At 43.0% G+C, this 17,817-nt stretch overlaps 2 protein-coding genes across 3 annotated transcripts in view; one reads left to right on the top strand and one right to left on the bottom strand.

Moving 5' to 3' along the window:
* Positions 1-2,731: 2,731 nt before the first annotated feature.
* HIGD1C (HIG1 hypoxia inducible domain family member 1C) lies at positions 2,732-12,859 on the bottom strand. 2 transcript variants are annotated; one of them, XM_054696622.1, is made up of 6 exons: positions 12,739-12,859; positions 11,666-11,743; positions 10,887-10,957; positions 10,091-10,192; positions 5,773-5,907; positions 2,732-4,360 (listed from the first exon to the last, which is right to left on the bottom strand). In XM_054696622.1, exons 4-6 carry the CDS (start codon positions 10,182-10,184, stop codon positions 4,296-4,298), a joined length of 294 nt encoding a protein of 97 aa, XP_054552597.1. In that variant the 5' UTR covers positions 10,185-10,192; positions 10,887-10,957; positions 11,666-11,743; positions 12,739-12,859; the 3' UTR covers positions 2,732-4,295. The 2 variants fall into 2 exon arrangements, with proteins under 2 accessions (XP_054552597.1, XP_037370639.1); XM_037514742.2 differs by having other exon boundaries at positions 10,091-10,957.
* A 180-nt stretch (positions 12,860-13,039) lies between these two features.
* SLC11A2 (solute carrier family 11 member 2) overlaps positions 13,040-17,817 on the top strand; it is a 65,968-nt gene continuing 61,190 nt past the window's right edge. The window contains exon 1 of the mRNA XM_037514734.2: positions 13,040-13,103. The gene's annotated coding sequence lies outside the window, so the exon portion shown is untranslated. The remainder of the gene's footprint in view (positions 13,104-17,817) is intronic.

Genomic DNA, 17,817 nt, shown 5'->3' with positions numbered 1-17,817 from the left:
TTGTGCCCCTCATAGTAAGAGAAGTTCTGCAAGTGGTTGGGTCTCCACAGGGTTAGGTAGACGGCATGGACAGAGAAAATTGACTAAAACATGATCTCCATCTTCAGGCAGATGCTAAGCCTATCAGCAACTACGTATCTCTCAAGAATGTTTAGCTCTAAAACTTTAGATGGTGCCTGGAAGGAAGAAGACAGGATCAACCAGAGAGATTTAGGAGCAGGGAAGGAACTATGCCTGGAGTGTGGAGCAGACAGATGGCATTCTATGAAGTCCAACAACTAGACAGGAACACAGGAATTCATGCTTTCTCAAATACTTGTTTATTTACCTCCTCCAAACCCTGTCTCCTCTGCATACACAAAGTCCTTTTGGCTCTGCCTTGTTTCTTCAGTCACCCCCCCCGTCGCTTCTCTCCTGTGCGCCACTCCCGTCATCTATGCCCAGAGCCTATGCTCTAGACTGTTGGAGTAGTCTACTTAGTTTCCTTGTCATTGTTGGCTTCCCTCCACCATGTGGAGCTCCATGCTGTAGCCACAGATGGCTTTTATTGCAAATCAAAGCTTGCCATTCCCCCTTGAAGTTTCCTCTGACTCCTGGGATAATGTCCAGACACCTTAACCTGGCCTGCAAGGCCTTGTATTACTGGCCTCAGCCTGCCTTTCCAGCCTCATCTCATGCCTCCTGGTACCTCTTTCTCCTTAGCACCTGTCTGATTTGAGAAACTTTGGCTTTTCAGTTCTACTGTTACCCCCAGCAACTTTATGGGTTTTTTGTACTTGATGTTCTCTCTACTTGGAGTTTCATGTCTTCTGTCGTGCTTGTCTTTTAGTTCTGGCTGAAATTATATTATTAGCATTTCTAGAAAAGGTTCCACATGCCACCGTTGCTCTTGTGCTTTGCATGTGTTATGGCTTTCTGTTCTGACCATAACTTCATGATGTTGATACCACTGTTAGTGTCACATAATAAATGAGGAAAATGAGGTTAAGTAACCTATTGAAGATTTGAGTCAGCCTAAGCCCAGACACAGTGGGCACATGATTTACTGCTACATGTGTATAAATCGTACTATTTACAGGAAACTTTTTTTTCCAAAAGATTTATTGATTTAAGCATACAAGAACTGGGGTACAGACCAGAGATGCTGGGGGGTGAGAGGATTCACCAGAGACAGAGTGGGGAACAGAACAGACAGACTGACAAAAATACACTTGCTATCAGTCCTAGGATCCACAACCCTGGCAAGACAGGAGAGGTCTGCTACACCATGTGGGTGTCAGCAACCTGGCCGGCCGGGGATCGAACTCACGCTACAGAGGCTGAGGGTAGCTTCACAGTGCTGTGCTTAACCTCTTGCGCCACCAGGGAGGCCCAGGTAACTTTCTTAACCCCACAGAATAAGGCTTCCTTGTTGCTCATCTATGCTTTTTATACTTGTCCTTATAGTACTTAAAATGACCATAATAAATCTGCTGTCATTGTACACTAAAGACACTCTTCCTATGGGATCCTACACTCACTGTATTTCCAGTTCCTAGCACAGTGCTTTTCACATAAGAGGTGTTCACTAAATATTTATTAATTGATAAATACTTTATATATCCGAATATGAGATCGCCTTTTGCCATGAAAACAATTCATCAGAAAGCAAATTGTCTCATATTACATGTTTTTACATAGTGTCCTACTATAGTCCATGATGTCTGATTTTTAACATGATATTTTGTCTTGAATGCAAGTACTGCTTAGGAAGGATGCACCTGTAATGACCTCACTTCATGCTAGGTCTTCAAGCTGGTAGAGGTCACTAGATGGGATCAGTTAAAAACAAAAAGAAGGCAAAAATGCTAATACAGATTTAATGGATTATTCTGGGATCAGGATTCTCAGTTTCAAGTGTTAGATATTTTTGCTCATAAGCCTTTCCACAAGTTAAATTATGGAGATAAGCAGTGTGCAAGCATAATATGAATTACAAAGGAAAAGAAAACATTCAATTAGATACTCATCAGGATGACGTGATTTGCAAACTGGACGAGGTGATGATACAGATGGCTTGAGTGATGATGAAAGCACTGATAATTTGAATGAAACTTTCAAAATTTGTGAAAAGTATTATCTCTAAATATTTTCTATATGGCCAGGCACATGGGCATGAGCACCTTCTAGTGCATAATCTGTGCCAAGCTCTTCACGCAGAAGCGTGCTCTCAGCATGCACGTGAGCACACACCGGCCTAGCACACTTTCCTGCCAGCAGCAAAGTCTTGCACTGCATACCCTTCCAGCACCACCGAATGGTGCACCCCATGCCCTGATCCAGGCCTGGGGCCTGGTCACACCCACTGTAGAACCCCTCCCACCTGCCAGCCACCAGGTATGGAGATCATCTACACGCAGCCAGATCATACTTTGCCCCGAGGGCTGGCCCACCCACTGCTTCCGTCAGACCTTTTCTCCGTAACTGACTGTGCCCAGATACCTTACTCCTCTCCTCCCTGGTACTTGATCCTCCAGGTGGGGAGACCAGGGCTGGGGCAGGGACCCACTCAGAACTGGGCATCAGCCTGAACTGACACTCAGACCTTTGCTATCAGTCCTAGGATCCACAACCCTGACCCTGTTTCTTGTCCACTCCCTCTCATGAATGGGATAGGGTCTGGGGCTGCTCATCTGTCCCAGTGTCAGGCTGGGTAAGATCTCTGGCCCTCCCTGGGACCAGGCCCCACCACAAGCTACCCCACTTTCATCTGGCACCTGAGGAGCTCAAGTAGAGATATCACAGAATGGGATATGGCTGGAGACCCAAGTTCTGTAATAAAGGACTGGGCCCCATTCCACCCTCCTGCAAAAATGATTTTCTGACAATACATATCCAGAATTTCAGAAAGGTGCAATTAAGTAATTGTTACTAAGCAGTTGCTGCTACATAACTGTGAGTCAGTCTAATATAAAAGGTAATCATTGTCTATCCAGGCACATAATTAATAGTTTACACAAACTAGTTTAATTAGCAAGTGAGACATCAGGGGTTACAGTAGCCATGAAAATACCCTTCTCAAAAAAAAATACCCTTCTCAATTTCAAACGTTATATTAAGCCACCAAAGTTTTGGCACAAATATTTTGCAAATTCAAACACTATATTATCTATTTATAGGGTCTTCCTGCAATGACCCTCCCTCTCTACCCAAGCTAACATGGATAAATGAGCATTTTCATACTCCCTTTTTTCAAATTTGAATTTACATTTTGATTTAAATACAATTTATGAGTGTTCACGCATGGCCACTATTAATACTTTGCGTTACTATTTTCAAACAATAAATAGAATACTACAGTTCTCTCAGAGTAAAAGTTAACAACCCTGGTACCTACTAGGTACTGTGAGTTTCTCATTAAACACTTCATTAATCTATTTTCAATGTTGTGCTTATATTCAGAGAACGGAATTTTTCCAGTAGCTGTTTAAAAATATCTTTTCATTGTGTAATCATCATGAAGGGTAACTTTTCTATACCACCTGTCCTCAGCTTTCCTGACCTTCATGGAACATGTTCAGTCCATCAGCTAGAATATTTACTTAGTGGAACAAAGCAGTTGGATTTTTTTTGTTTCCAAAGAGCACAGTGTTGACCAAATATGAATACTTGGTGGCACTAGATGGGCCTCATGAGAGGTACAAATGACAACATGTAAGTAATTACTTATGCAAATGGAGAAGAGTGAATATAATAGAGCGGTGGGTTAATGCCTAGAATGCAGACATAGTTTTCGATTTTCCTTCCCCAAACACCAGACTTCACCTTCCTGTCAGGGTTACCCTTGACTCCAGGAACAGCAAGAAGGAAGTCAAGAAGGAAGTCAAGAAGGAAGTCAGACACTGTCTTTATTTATTTCAGGGAAAACTTTCCCCCAGGATAGATGCATTCACTAAGTGATGAATAGAGTGTCACCTTTCTCATGGTCATAGAAAAGTTTCCTGTAGTCACTGTATAACTAACTCCTAATTTTCAGCTTGCTTTGACATAATGTAGATTATTTTCTACTGTTAACTAGAAAATAAAAAATTTAGAAGTCAGAAAATCATGTGCTAGATTTGAAAAGACATCACAAAAGATATTTTTGAACTGCCTATGCTGGTTGATTTAGAGATTAACTTCTTAGACAATTGAGATTTACTATGAAGACTATGAGAAATCTATCTGATACCTCTGCAGCATACATTTGCTACATATTGAAAATTCATTCATAATAACTAGTTTTCAGAAAGCTTCTTGTCTTTCTTGATGTAGCTTCATTTTTTGGGCACATTGCAGAATCGAGGTCTGATATAATCCTTATACATGGAATAGAGAACACCTAGAAACAAAAAGATGCATTATCAGTAAAGTGTACATGGGAAGGAAACGAAAACTGAATTTCTTCTCTGTGTATTTATCCAAAGATGGATGAAGGGATTTTATATTCATTCTCTTTGGGGAGAGAATGTGCATGTTTTTGGCGACACAGTGATGAGTGATTTTTGTCATTTTCTTTATTTGAAATTAAAAAGAGGTGTAGATGGATACCTGGTTGACAAGGGGTGGAGAGTGATGGATTCGTATTATGTCAGCGTAGTTAAGCATGCATTATTGCCTAAGAGGCATTCTGCCTAAAATTCAGAAGGATAATTGAAGCCTTAGACAATCCCTATATACTCATGGAAGGCACTGTTGGACAATTTTGCTTATTTGCTGGCCCAGCACGCCACTAACAATCTAAGCTTCTGTGCCTTTGTTTTTTCCTCTGCTTAGAATTCTGATCTCTTCCTCCACATTCTTGGCTTAGTTTACTTCCTTAGATGTAAACTTAGAGAAGCCACCCCGGATTCTGAGGCCCCAGTAAAAAGCCCCTTCTTTGGGCTCGTTGCTATGACAGCCTGTGCTCTCGGTGTCACAACATTTATGACTTTATACTGTCTTCTGTTCTTGGTCTTAACCCAAAGTGAGACTAAACATTTGTGGTTAGGGTCTGAGTCTTACTTTGTATTGCTAGACCAGCCACAGTGTCTGGCACATAGTAAGTACTCAGTAAGGTTTGCTGATGATGAAAATGTGAACTATAACTTTGTAGTAAAATCTTTTGTCATATTTTACTCAATACTTGCATATCATAACTCATGTTAATAAGATAATTTACATGTAACTCCCTAAATGCAAGTCACATACCTACCGTTCTGTAACCCTAGACCTATCTTAGGTAGATTCTACTCTGCACAGTATGAATGGGAGCTATTTACACTGAGGCATGTTCTCATTCATGCAATTTTAGATGATTTAGGTCCCAAAGTGGACTTCTTTTTAGAACTGTCTGATTTAGTTGTTGATATTACCTGAATTCACCAGATAATTTTATAACTGTGCTTTGGATTTGACTGTGTAAGTCTTGCTTAATTTATAGACTAACAAATAATAATTTTATCTGCTGTTCAAGCAGGCTGGGAACTATGACTGCAAAAGGGTAGGAACTATCGACTGCGCCTTTTACTACAGAGGATAAAGGATCCACAACTCTCATTCTTTCTGGATTTATTGTTTTCTTCAGTGCTTAAAATCCTAAGAAATTAAGCCTATGATGGGGTGGCAGTCTCAACCAAGTGAAGATTACTGTCTTTCTTACCATTCCTCCTCCGCTATTTTATCTTCACCCAATTATCAGCTTCTAATATAAATGAATGAAATAAAAATACTGTCCAGGACAGCTGAACACAAAATGTATGTTAAAGACTTTACCTAGAGTCACGGCTCCTACAACAAATCCTTGGGCAGCAACTCTCATGTGAATAAGATGAATGGACATTTTCTGATCTCTTCTGTGCTTTAACTTGTAAAGACCATAGGACACCACCGCGACAAAGCCTGCTATCCCTGTGAATTAAAAAAGAAGGGGCTATATAAACGGTAGGCTAGAAACCCCAAGAGTTAGAGTTGAGTAAAAGACTGCTTAAAGAACTGGCACTTGGAAAACAAGCAGGCAAGGTACCAAGCAATACCTTTAAAAGAAGCTGTCTGGATTTGTTTTGGCAGATTTTAAAATGAACCCTTACTCATAGATTCAAAATTTGCAATTTTCTCTTCCCAGAAAAACCTGAACCATATAGTGTAGTAACTTGTGTTACAATTTTTACATTTCCTGAGGCATGGTGTTGGTGGCACAAACTGCTAGGCTCTTATTTGAAGCAAGTCATGTAGCCAACAAGTGAACCAACCAAACACTCCAGCATCCAAAGCTTTTGAGTAGCTTCCTCCCTCCCACCCTTGTCATCAAATAAAGACAGTGATAGAAACTATATTTTTATGTAGAAATGAGATATTTAACTTTAATAAATCTATGCACAAGAAGTATGTGACTCTGGGGGAAAAAAACTGCCAAAGCTCATACAAATACTTCTGAATCTCCAATCTCTAAAATCTATGATTTATCTTTTAAGATTAACCTTCCTGAAAATGCCTCTCTAGTTGCTACTTAGCCTGAAAGCCAGACAAAACACCAGTGGTGATGACACCAGTAAGAAGGCAACAGAAAAACTTTCCAGAATTGGACCTAAACATGGGCTTCTAGTCATTATGAGTCAGGTAGAACAGAGCTTCTCAAACTTTAATGTGCATACAGATCACTTGGGGATCTTGTTAAAATCTTTCATATTTACTGATTTTCTGTGTACTTCTTTTATTTAAGAGCAGTATTGAAAAAACCAAAACCAAAACAATTATTGCTGTGACAACCAAGATCCTATGTAGTGGGTTCTAAAACAGACTAGTGGGGCCTCCCCGGTGGCGCAGCGGGTTGAGAGCCACAGTGCGAAGCTGTCTGCGGCCTCTGCAGTGCGGGTTTGATCCCGGCTGGCTGGCGAGAATCCCACATGGTGCGGCAGAACTCTCCTGTCGTGCCCACTGCTCCCCTCAGCAGTGTATTTCTGTCATCTGCCTGTTCCGCTCCCTACTCTGTTTCTGGTGAATCCTCTCACCCTCCCGTGCCTCTGGCCTATACCCCAGCTCTTGTATAAAAATAAATAAATCTTTAAAATAAATAAATAAATAGACGAGTGATCAACCAAATAGGAAAGAGCTAGAAAGATTTTAAATCTGTGAGAAACAATCCATGCTAAATCTAAAGTAACTGCATAACAAATAAAGCAGTATTTAATAAATATCTTTAGTATATAATTCATGGGTATAGAGAATGTTGGATTTGTATTTCATACCAGAGTTCAAAATATTTTTGAATACGTGAGAACGTAATATAAAAACTAGAAGAGAGTGGAATAGCATGTTTATAACATCTAAGACAAAATAAGGTAAACTTTGAAAATGACAAGAATAAAATGCTTTATTTTGACATAAGACTAAAGAACACTTTTGCACAATACAAGTGTGGGTCTGTTTGTTGGGTTATCTCTTCTTCCAGATGAGGGAGATATGCATGTACTCTTCTATCAGTACCACACTTAATTTCTCAAGCTAGACAAAAAGTCTGGAATATCACGTAGGGTAATTTCTCCTACTTTACCCTTTTTTAAAAAAGACTTCTTCAAGTGTTCTAGACTTGTGCATCTTTCCATATAAATTTTAGAATGTTACCTATGTCTATATAAAAAGTTGCTGAGATTTTTGACAGGTGTAACATGAAATCTATAAAACAACATGGGGGAAATTGACATCTTTGTCAAAATTGATTCTTCCAATCCATTCTTTCCTTAGCTTTTTTTTTCTTTTTTTTAAAGATTTATTTATTTATTTATACAAGCACTGGGTACAGTCAGAAGCATGGGAGGGTGAGAGAATTCACCAGAGCCAGAGCAGGGAGCAGAACAGGCAGACTGACGAAGTACACTGCTGAGGGGAGCAGTGGGCGCAGCAGGAGAGGTCTGCGCGCCCTGTGGGACCCTCGCTGGTGGCCGGGGATGGAACCGGCGCTGCAGAGGCTGCCGGCAGCTTCGCAGCCCAGTGCTCAACCGCTGCGCTATTGGGGAGGCCCGATAACACCATTTTAAACAATATAAATAATGATGGAAGGTATTCAAGAAAACAAAAATGTTTTATAAATTATCTGCATAGGACACTTCATCCTACAGCAAAAATACATATTAGATATAGGTAAAGTAACAAAAACTAAAACTATTCAATAATAGAATCCAAATTTTAGTATTATATCTTTTTCTAGCAAAAAGTTGGTTCTCTTCCTTTGATCAAAAAAAACAAAGCTCTGTTTTCAATTAAATGGTTTTGTTTCTTTTAATGATTAACATCAGAACTTTTGCTGTTTTCCATATAATGTTTCTGTGGTTGGTATATAATTGAATTTAGTTGGAAGTACTTTTATCTTTTTACTTTAATCACCTTAAACTGTCTCTGGAAAAATAATTTAATTTAAAATAGACACAGTGATTATCTTTGTTCATTACACTAATCTATTCAAGTAGTAATGAGCTCTTCAATTGTTTTTTTCTAGTTAAAAATACTAAAAAGGATGAATAAGTTACTACAAAATTATGTTTTAATGTATACTGGTTGCAATTACAAATCTTTAACAAATTAAGTGAATGTTACTGTTAGTTAAAATATTCTTTCTTGATATTTGAATAATGACACTTATAAAATTGCTAGATCTGCATTAACATTTAATGGAAACACATGATATACACCTATTTAAAAGTTTCATGGAATTAATACATTCACAAACTTACATTAAGTCTGATTTAAATGTTATTTTAATAGTTTCAGGACAAAATTAACACAAGGAAAGACACATGGCTGCTGTAGACAACAGCACAATTTCTTAGGGCAGTTTAAACTTCCAAGAGGAAAGAAAGCTAAGCACACTTTAAAACATAGTAGTGCTTAGTTTTTGTCAGTTGGCGTTCACATCAATATAGTATTTGTGGAAATTGTAAACATACTAAGTCTGTTTTGGGAAAAGCTAGAGAGGCTAAGACGCCAGGTCTAATTATAATACCACTCTTTAAACTGGACTGGACTTCACCATCAACCACAGCAGATGGAACAAGGCGTCAGCAAAAGGGCCCTGAGCACCAACCCTCAAAGCTCAAGCTCTCAGTGTACCGGTGGGCCCAGGCTTTCGATCAGCTTCTTTACTCAGAATTGACTCACAGTCATTTCAAGCTGGGGCAGCTAGCATCTGATGCCACAGAACATTAGAAGCAGACGTTTCTGAAGGCACCCGACAGTAATGGAAGAAACAGAAAACTCAATAAACATCAGACACAAGAATTTAAAGGCTTGAGACAAAAAGGCTCACATCTCAACAGTCCCTAAGTGACTTTCAGTACAGCAGCCTGATTCTGCTGCTGAGGGTCCTTCACCATCATGGGAAAGTTAAAGTCCACTCAATCAATTCTATTTTATTTATTTATTATTTTTTTGCATAGAAGAACTGGGTTGCAGGCCAGAGGTGTGGGGGGTGAGAGGATTCACCAGAGACACAGTGGGGAGCAAAACAGGTGGATCTACTGAAATATGCTGGTAAGGTGGGCAGCAGGCAAGACAGGAGAAGTCTGTGCCATATTTGGGTTAGCTCCCTGGCTGGGGATCAAACTCAAGCTGTAGAGGTAATAGCACTAAGACTTAACCCCTAGGCCACCAGGGAGGCCCCAATCAATTAATTCTATTTAGATTGGCTAAGCACTGGTAGCTTTAGATAGATCTCTAGTGAAAATAGGTTAAATAAGATAAGAATTGATGCTTCATAATAAAAATGGCCAACATTATTTTTTTTTTTTTTTTTGTGGGACCCTCGCTGGTGGCCGGGGAATCGAACTGGCGCTACAGAGGCTGCAGGCAGCCTCGTAACCCAGCGCTTAACCGCTGCGCCACCAGGGGAGGCCCAAAAATGGCCAACATTCTTGAGGAGTTTACTAAATACTGGAAATTGTGCTGAAAGTTTATAAACTTATATTTGTGCTCATTAGGGGTTAGCTTTCATTATCTCAAAAGATTGAATTATATAAGACAGTTCAAGCCTCAAAGATATTGGATAAGGTATTTTTGTGATATTACAGTTTTCCAGTATGTAGTCAAGGCTTATACTTACCTACAGGGACAAAGGGGGAGTCTCTAGATTTCCTGATCAGTCGGGACAACTGGCCTTCATCTTCCTCTGCTGACCACTGGTTATCTGAAGACATTGTTCTCTCTAGCAACAGTAAGGGATAAACATGGTTGCTGTGAACCATTAAGAAGACTCTATTGACCCTCTCCCAATGTACTCCCAATGTACTCCTGATTATGTTTTCTTCTGCCTTCATTTGCTTGACATGCCTGCCTGCTCAGCTGAAATGAACACTCATCTTCCCTTCACACTTTTCATGATGGAATCTTTTCATTTTGTTGGGAAGATGGAGCAAAAGAAAAGTGATAATTCCATGAAAACAGTAAACACACAGATCACAATCGTGTCCTTCAGTCTCCTTGAATGGCTCAGCACTTGACATCATCTCAAACGTCAGTACTTCTGCCACAAAGGCGAAGAACACAGTTTCTTTCCCAAAATTGCATTTAAAACAACGATGGCAGTGCCAACACAGGGAAAAATCCCTCCAGATTTACAGGTGAAGGGAAAAGGATCACTCCAACTTTGCAAAATGTGCAGGTCGGTACGAGACGCTGAGATTATTTACCAAACACCCCCATAGAAGCCAGGGGCTGTGCTAGACAATGGAAACAGTCCTTGTCTACCCAGGATGATGAGGAAATTCACGTGAGAAACTACAATCACAATACGGTCTGATATCCAAGCAGCCTATTTCAACCCAACATTTCAAATATGATGACTTCATCCAAGAATGAGCATCAGAAAATGTAAAGTGGTACGGGACAAAGCACAGTACCTTTACTCACCCCACTCCTGCTGTCTGTCTCCTGATGTTCCTTGAGAACAAAGCCCGGATCAGAACAGACACTGGAAGGTCAGACACATTTATGTGCTATTTTCAACTAATTGACAATGGGAAAGCTCAGAAACACCCCGCCCCCCCCAACCCCCCAAGGAGTGGCCTGCTGGCATTGGCCAGGGTTTCCACAATCATTGCTAGACACTTAGTAGAACCAGCACCTGGCATAAACTTAAGGCTTTCCACAACATTAAGGAAACACTGAAGCCTTTTGAAGATCTTTCCTTAGTTCTGCCTTCATAGGGAAAATCCTAACTTTCCTCTCAGGCTATTGAGTCCTCCTACCTGATTCCAGGTTCAAAATTGAGAGGGAAGTCGGCACAGGGCTGTAACACTGGATCTGAGTGGTTGGGGAGGTAGCCATCGGAGGCTCAGATTATAGTCCCTTTAGGAATATGAGCTTTCCACAGTGTTGCGGCCAGATCCTGGGTTGAGGTGCTGAAAGTCAGCCCCGTGATAATAAAAATGGCTAACATTCATGAGGTATTTACTAAATCGTTAAGTGCAAACTAGCAGGGGAAGGTGCCAATCTCCAACTTTGCCATAGCCATGTCCAGTTGGTGAAACACAGCAGTGTGTTTCAAGAGAGGAGGCAGGTATGGTGTGAGCAGCATGGCTGAACTCAAGGCTTTTGGGACACAATATAGGGAAAAATCAGCAAGCAAAGACCTGAGGCAAGGTGGGGCTGTGGAAAAAGGAAGTCTCTAAGTGCTCACCATCTGCAAAGTCTCCACTTGCATCATGCTCAGCGGATGGTTAGAGGAAACACCAGTAGTTGCCTAGGACACAGATACCTGAAAGGAAAAAGAATCACAGAGTCAATTGCTGAAACTGGCATCTTTCAAAGTGAACAGAGAAAGCATTGGCAGACATTTGGAAGACTAGACATATCCCAACCTCAGTTTTCCTTTTTATAACTAAGTCTCTGGACAAGGCTTCAAGATACCATATCAAGCAACATGACTGAGGTTATCAGAAAGGAAGAAGCAGGGTGATGGCTTAATACAATGCAATCTGATAAGTTTGAAAAAAGTGTGTGAAAGACACATTTTGGACAGAGTGCCAACAGAGCTGACCTCTGTGTCATGGTGGCGACCTCAAACTATTGCACAGCCCTCGTGTGCATATAAAAAGGAAACGGCAAATCTGTTTACCAGTTCACTTAATGCCAAGTCTGATGATTGAATGTAAAAAATGGCCACAAATTTCTGGGACTTGTCTTAGGGAGAAGTGAGATCTATATTCCCTTTTAAAACTCTGGGTGAGCTGCTCTCCTGCCCGCCTGTGACTGGGCAGGTGTATCTTGTCATAAACCTGCCCCTTTCAGGGGTAGCTTTCTGCACACTTGAGTCTGTGCAAGTGTCCTTTAATTTCCTTTCCCTTCTTATAATAAACCTGAGAAAAAGAGGACAGACAAAAGGGCGATCAGATAGGAAGGGATGCCAGGCAGTGGCGGGAATCTACAGCGGGCACAAGGCAGGAGACCAGAGCGGCAGAGGTGGGATCAAGACAACAGCAGGTAAAACCGGAGACGCGCGGGGAGGCTGACAGGTGAGCGCTGGATTCGCGGGAAATTCAATGTGGGGCACAGAGATTTGAGAGGGTCAGAAGTCAGGTCACCGGCGGGGATCCGGGTGCGACTTCCCAGCAGAACACAGATCCCCGGGCCGGGCGTGGGACCCCGCACGCCGAGACAGCGCACGCACGCGAGGAGGCGGCAGCCGCGGGCACGGCGGACTCTGGAAGGGACCGAAAGCCAAAGAGCGCTTTTCTCGCTCCGGGCCCTCACCGAGGGGCTCCCCAGGCGCGGCCGCAGCGGAGAAGTTGCAGCCTGCGGGCGACACAAGGTCCACGGGTGACGGCCGAGCCCCACAGAGCAGCCGGAGCCCAGCACACCCTGGACAGCGCCATCTTCGCCGCGAGCGAGTGGGCGCCCGCCGAGGCCGGCTTCCGGTCCAGGGGCCCAGGTCGCGCTGGGGCGCATGCGCCTTCCCCGGGCGCTGATTGGTGCTCTCCGGGCGCGCGGCGGGGGGCGGGGCTTGGGCGCGGCGGGGGGCGGGGCTTGGGCGCGGCCCGTCGCTCCAGCGCTGGAGGCGCCGGAAAGGGGCTCTTCCCGAGGGAGCGAGGACGTCCGCCGCGGGCTCGGCTGCGAGTGTGAGGACATCCTCTCCTTGAGCGCCGGTGACCCTCGCGGTCCCCCAGGGCTTTCGGGCTTCCTGGCGCCGCCCCTGCCCCGCGTCCTCCCCGGGCTTCGGGCACTTGCCTGTGGGCGTCGCGGCCATTGCGCGCCCGTGCGCACAGCGCCCCCTGGGGGCCGGGCGGACCCGGCGCGCCCCCTCGTGGCGGCGACCTGGGCGAGGCGCTGCCTGGGAGGGGCCCGCGCGCCCGGCGGGCTACGGGCGCCTCCTTGGCGGGCCTTCCCCAGGGGGCTTGTGGGGAGGTGCTCCCTGGCGCGTCCTGAGGCCCACGGCGGTCCTCTGCGGAGTAGCACCCGCTGAAGGAACCCCGAGTCCGCCCCACCCCTGTGCGTGTTCCTGCAGCGCTTAGCTGCGCGCGTGTGCGCTGCTCTCCTTGCTTGGCGGCGCCCGGCACTGGGCTGAGCGCCGGCACCTTCTTGCATGCTGACCCCGACTCTGGGTGCCCTGACTGCGCGTTGCTCCTGCTGCGTATGCAAGTTTAATAAATGAATTAATACCTCAAACTGGGAAGGACCCCCCAGAAGTGGCACTGAGCTGCCTCCAGGAGCGACCAGGCCTCTCAAGTTCTTTCAACTTAGAGAACTGTGCCTGGAGTGTGGAGCAGACAGATGGCATTCTATGAAGCCCAACAACTAGACAGGAACACAGGAATTCATGCTTTCTCAAATACTTGTTTATTTGCCTCCTCCAAACCCTGTCTCCTCTGCATACACAAAGTCCTTTTGGCTCTGCCTTGTTTCTTCAGTCACCCCCCCTCGCTTCTCTCCTGTGCGCCACTCCCCTCATCTATGCCCAGAGCCTATGCTCTAGACTGTTGGAGTAGTCTACTTAGTTTCCTTGTCATTGTTGGCTTCCCTCCACCATGTGGAGCTCCATGCTGTAGCCACAGATGGCTTTTATTGCAAATCAAAGCTTGCCATTCCCCCTTGAAGTTTCCTCTGACTCCTGGGATAATGTCCAGACACCTTAACCTGGCCTGCAAGGCCTTGTATTACTGGCCTCAGCCTGCCTTTCCAGCCTCATCTCATGCCTCCTGGTACCTCTTTCTCCTTAGCTCCTGTCTGATTTGAGAAACTTTGGCTTTTCAGTTCTACTGTTACCCCCAGCAACTTTATGGGTTTTTGTACATGCTGCTGTCTCTACTTGGAGTTTCGTCCCTTCTGCCGTGCTTGTCTTTTGGTCGGGGCTGAAATTATATTAATAACTAACATTTCTAGGGCCTCCCCGGTGGTGGAGCGGTGGTTGAGTGCTGGGTTGCGAAGCTGCCTGCGGCCTCTGCGGCTCTGGTTCGATCCCCGGCTGCTCCCTGGCCACTAGAGGAGGGTCCCACATGGTGCGCAGACCTCTCCTGCTGCCTGCTGCTCCCCTCAGCAGTGTACTTCTGTCCTTCTGCCTGTTCTGCTCCCCGCTCTGGCTCTGGTGAATTCTCTCACCCTCCCTTGCTTTTGACTGTGCCCAGTGCATGTATAAACAAAACAAAACAAACAAATGAATAAAAAAAAAAAAGCATGCCTCTATAAAAAAAAAAAATTAAAAAAAAAAATAACATTTCTAGAAAAGGTTCCACATGCCGTCATTGTTCTTGTGCTTTGCATGTATTATGGCTTTCCATTCTGACCATAACTTAATGATGTAGATACTCTTGATAGTGTCATGTAATAAATGAGGAAAATGAGGTTAAGTAACCTATTGAAGATTTGAGTCAGCATTTAAAACCAGACACAATGGGCACATGATTTATTGCTACACTGTGTGTAAATCATACTATTTACAGGAAACTCTTAACCCCACAGATTAAGGCTTCCCTGTTGCTCATCTGTACTTACTATACTTTTCCTTATAGTACTTAAAATGACCATAATTAATTTCCTGTCATTGTACACTAAAGACACTCTTCCCGTGGGATCCTACACTCACTGTATTTCCAGTTCTTAGCACAGTGCCTGTCACACAAGAGGTGTTCACTAAATATTTTTTATTTAGTGAAGTTGACACTTTGCAAATAGTACACACAGAGGAAAAAAGAGGATTTGGAAAAGAAAGAGCATCCTATCAGTGAACTGTGGTCAACTTCAAGTCAAATAAGCAGTTAGAATATCTGAAGAGTGAAGGAGGCAGTATCAGAAAAAATTGAAGATATAATGAGCGAAATTTTCCCAAATTGTTGACGTTTGATAAAAATTATAGAACTTCAGATCCAAAATGCTCAATGAACCCATAATATGTGCAACACAAATAAAACTACACCAAGGAACATAATAATCATATTAAAGTCAATGATAAAAAGACAATTATAAAAGTAGCTAGAGAGAGCCTCCCTGGTGGCACAGGGGTTAAAGTCTCAGCACTATGAAGCTATAGGCAGCCACTGCAGCTTGAGTTCAATCCCTCGCCAGGTATGTGACCCACGTGGTACAGCAAACCTCTCCTATCTCACCCACTACTCTCCTCGGCAGTATGTTTCAGTAGATCTGCCTGTTCTGCTCCCCACTTTCTGGTGAATCCTCTCACCCCCCCACACCTCTGGTCTGCACCCCAGTTCTTGTAGGCACAAATGAATAGAATAAATCTTTAAAAGTAGCTAGAGAAAAGACATCTGACATACAGAGAAACAAAGTCAGGAATGATTGCAATATTCTTATTGCAATCATAAATATTTATTAATTGAGAAATACTTTATATATCTGAGTATGAGGGCACCTTTTTCTGTGAAAACAATTCATCAAAAAAAAAAAAAAGCCAGAAACAGGACTTCACCCACAACATAGTAGAGTTGGGAGATTTGATAAATGTCTTCCCTAAACATAAATACAGAAAAATTAAATTTTGCTCTCAGGAAGTCTCATCAGTTTGCCACTAGTGATGGAAAACACTGAGGTTGGGGACTGGAGGAGGGAGAGTAAGGAAGCTGCAGCCCTGGGGGTGAGCAAGCTGGGGAGTATGTACAGACTATGTGGATACATGTACTGGGGTGGGCGGTTAATTTTTCCCTGACTGGGGGAGTGCAGAACTACTGGGACACAGTGCTGGGACTGTTGGTTCAGTTGCAGAGAATCTGATTGTGAATAATGTGGGAGGAAATGTCTGAGAGAATGACCTGCTGTGCGCTGTGAGCCCATCCCACCCCCTACAGAGAGGACCAGCAAGGAGGCCAGACATTTGAGTTCTATGATGCAGTGAACAATGGTTTGTTTTTTTAAGATTTGTTTGTTTATGCATACAAGAACTGGAGTATAGGCCAGAGGTATGGGCGTGAGAGGATTCACCAGAGACAGTGTGGAGCAGAACAGGCAGGCTGTTCTGAAATACACTGCTGACTGAAATACACTGCTGAGGGGAACAGCGGGTGAGAGGTCTGCTGTACCATTGTGGGTCATCTCCCTGGCGGGGATCGAACTCATACTGCAGTGGCTGGCAATAGCTTGACAGCGCTGTATCTTTAATCCCTATACCACCCAGGAGGCCCCATCGTGATCAATGTTTTGCTTAGCAGAGCAAGGGTTGAAGAGACAGTATAAATCTACCTGCAATAACCCTCAGGCCTGGTGGCACAAGGGGTTAAGTCTCAGTACTATGAAGTTATTTGGATCCTGGCCAGGGAGCTGACCCACATGGTGCAACAGACCTGTTTTCTTGCCCACTGCTCCCCTCAGTGGTATATTTCAGTAGATTCACCTGTTCTGTTCCCTACTCTGTCTCTGGTGAATCCTCTCACCTCTCCACACCTCTGTCCTACACCCCCAATTCTTGTACTCATAAACAATAAATAAATCTTAAAAAAAAAAAACCCTCCCTCCCCAAATGTGTGAATAACCTAAGTAGAAGAAGAGAGAGAAATAAAATCTAGAAAAAAAAAGAAATTCTATGAGAAATATAGGACTCTATTGGAAGAGGAAACATAAGGGTAGTGAATATTCCAGAAGAAAAATGATGAATACAAAGAAATAATAGCTGAAATTTCTCAAACCCAAGGGAAGACTGGAACTTGGATGTCAAAGAAGTTGAAAGAATACCAAAATTGCTAAATGTAAAGCAGCTTTCACCAAGATACATCACTGTTGATTATCAAAAGTCAATGATTTAAAAAATATTAAAGGCTATGAAAGAATGTAACAAACACACCTATACCAAATTTATCAGCAGATACAGACAAGGCTAGAAGAGAGTGGAATGACATATTTATAATTCTGAAAGATAGAAATTATACTCAGGAATATCTACATTGCAAAATTATCTTTTAAATATGATGAAGAAATAAAGGCTTTCCCTGAAAAACAAAAGTTAATGGCATTTACCACCACCAAACCTGCCCTACAAGAAATGTTGCAAAGAGTTCTTGTACATGAGAAGAAAGAAATATGACCACAAAACCTTAAGCAAGGTGATAAATAGTAACATGGAAGCAGAAAAGTAAACAAGAATAATAAGACAACTGTAAAATATTAGAGAGTAAGAAAAGGGCAGAATTTGCATAGTCAAATGATAATGAATCAAGACAGCACAAAAAGGTCTATTTTAGATATAGAAAGTATGATACAACCCTCATGGTAACCACAAAACAAAAACCTAGAATAGAGAACTTAGAAGAAGAAATGAAGACACTTAGAGAACCACCCTGGAAAGCAATCAAAATGAGATGGAAGATAGAACCATATGGAAGAGATCAACAG

Source organism: Talpa occidentalis, unplaced genomic scaffold (genome assembly GCF_014898055.3).
Source record: "Talpa occidentalis isolate TD23 unplaced genomic scaffold, MPIMG_talOcc4v2.1 talOcc4.16, whole genome shotgun sequence".
Classification (NCBI taxonomy): domain Eukaryota; kingdom Metazoa; phylum Chordata; class Mammalia; order Eulipotyphla; family Talpidae; genus Talpa; species Talpa occidentalis.
Note: the sequence above shows the minus strand (reverse complement) of the source record. Positions and strands in the feature narration are given on the sequence as shown.

Bases quoted from the DNA above. Each gene is read 5' to 3' on its own strand.
- HIGD1C (XM_037514742.2), bottom strand. From the start codon at position 10,304: ATGAAGGCAGAAGAAAACATAATCAGGAGTACATTGGGAGTACATTGG. The intron at 5,908-10,090 runs GTAAGTATAAGC...TTTAATTCACAG, and splicing joins CTCCCCCTTTGTCCCTGTAG to GGATAGCAGGCTTTGTCGCG. The intron at 4,361-5,772 runs GTAAAGTCTTTA...TTTTGTTTCTAG, and splicing joins TGTAGGAGCCGTGACTCTAG to GTGTTCTCTATTCCATGTAT.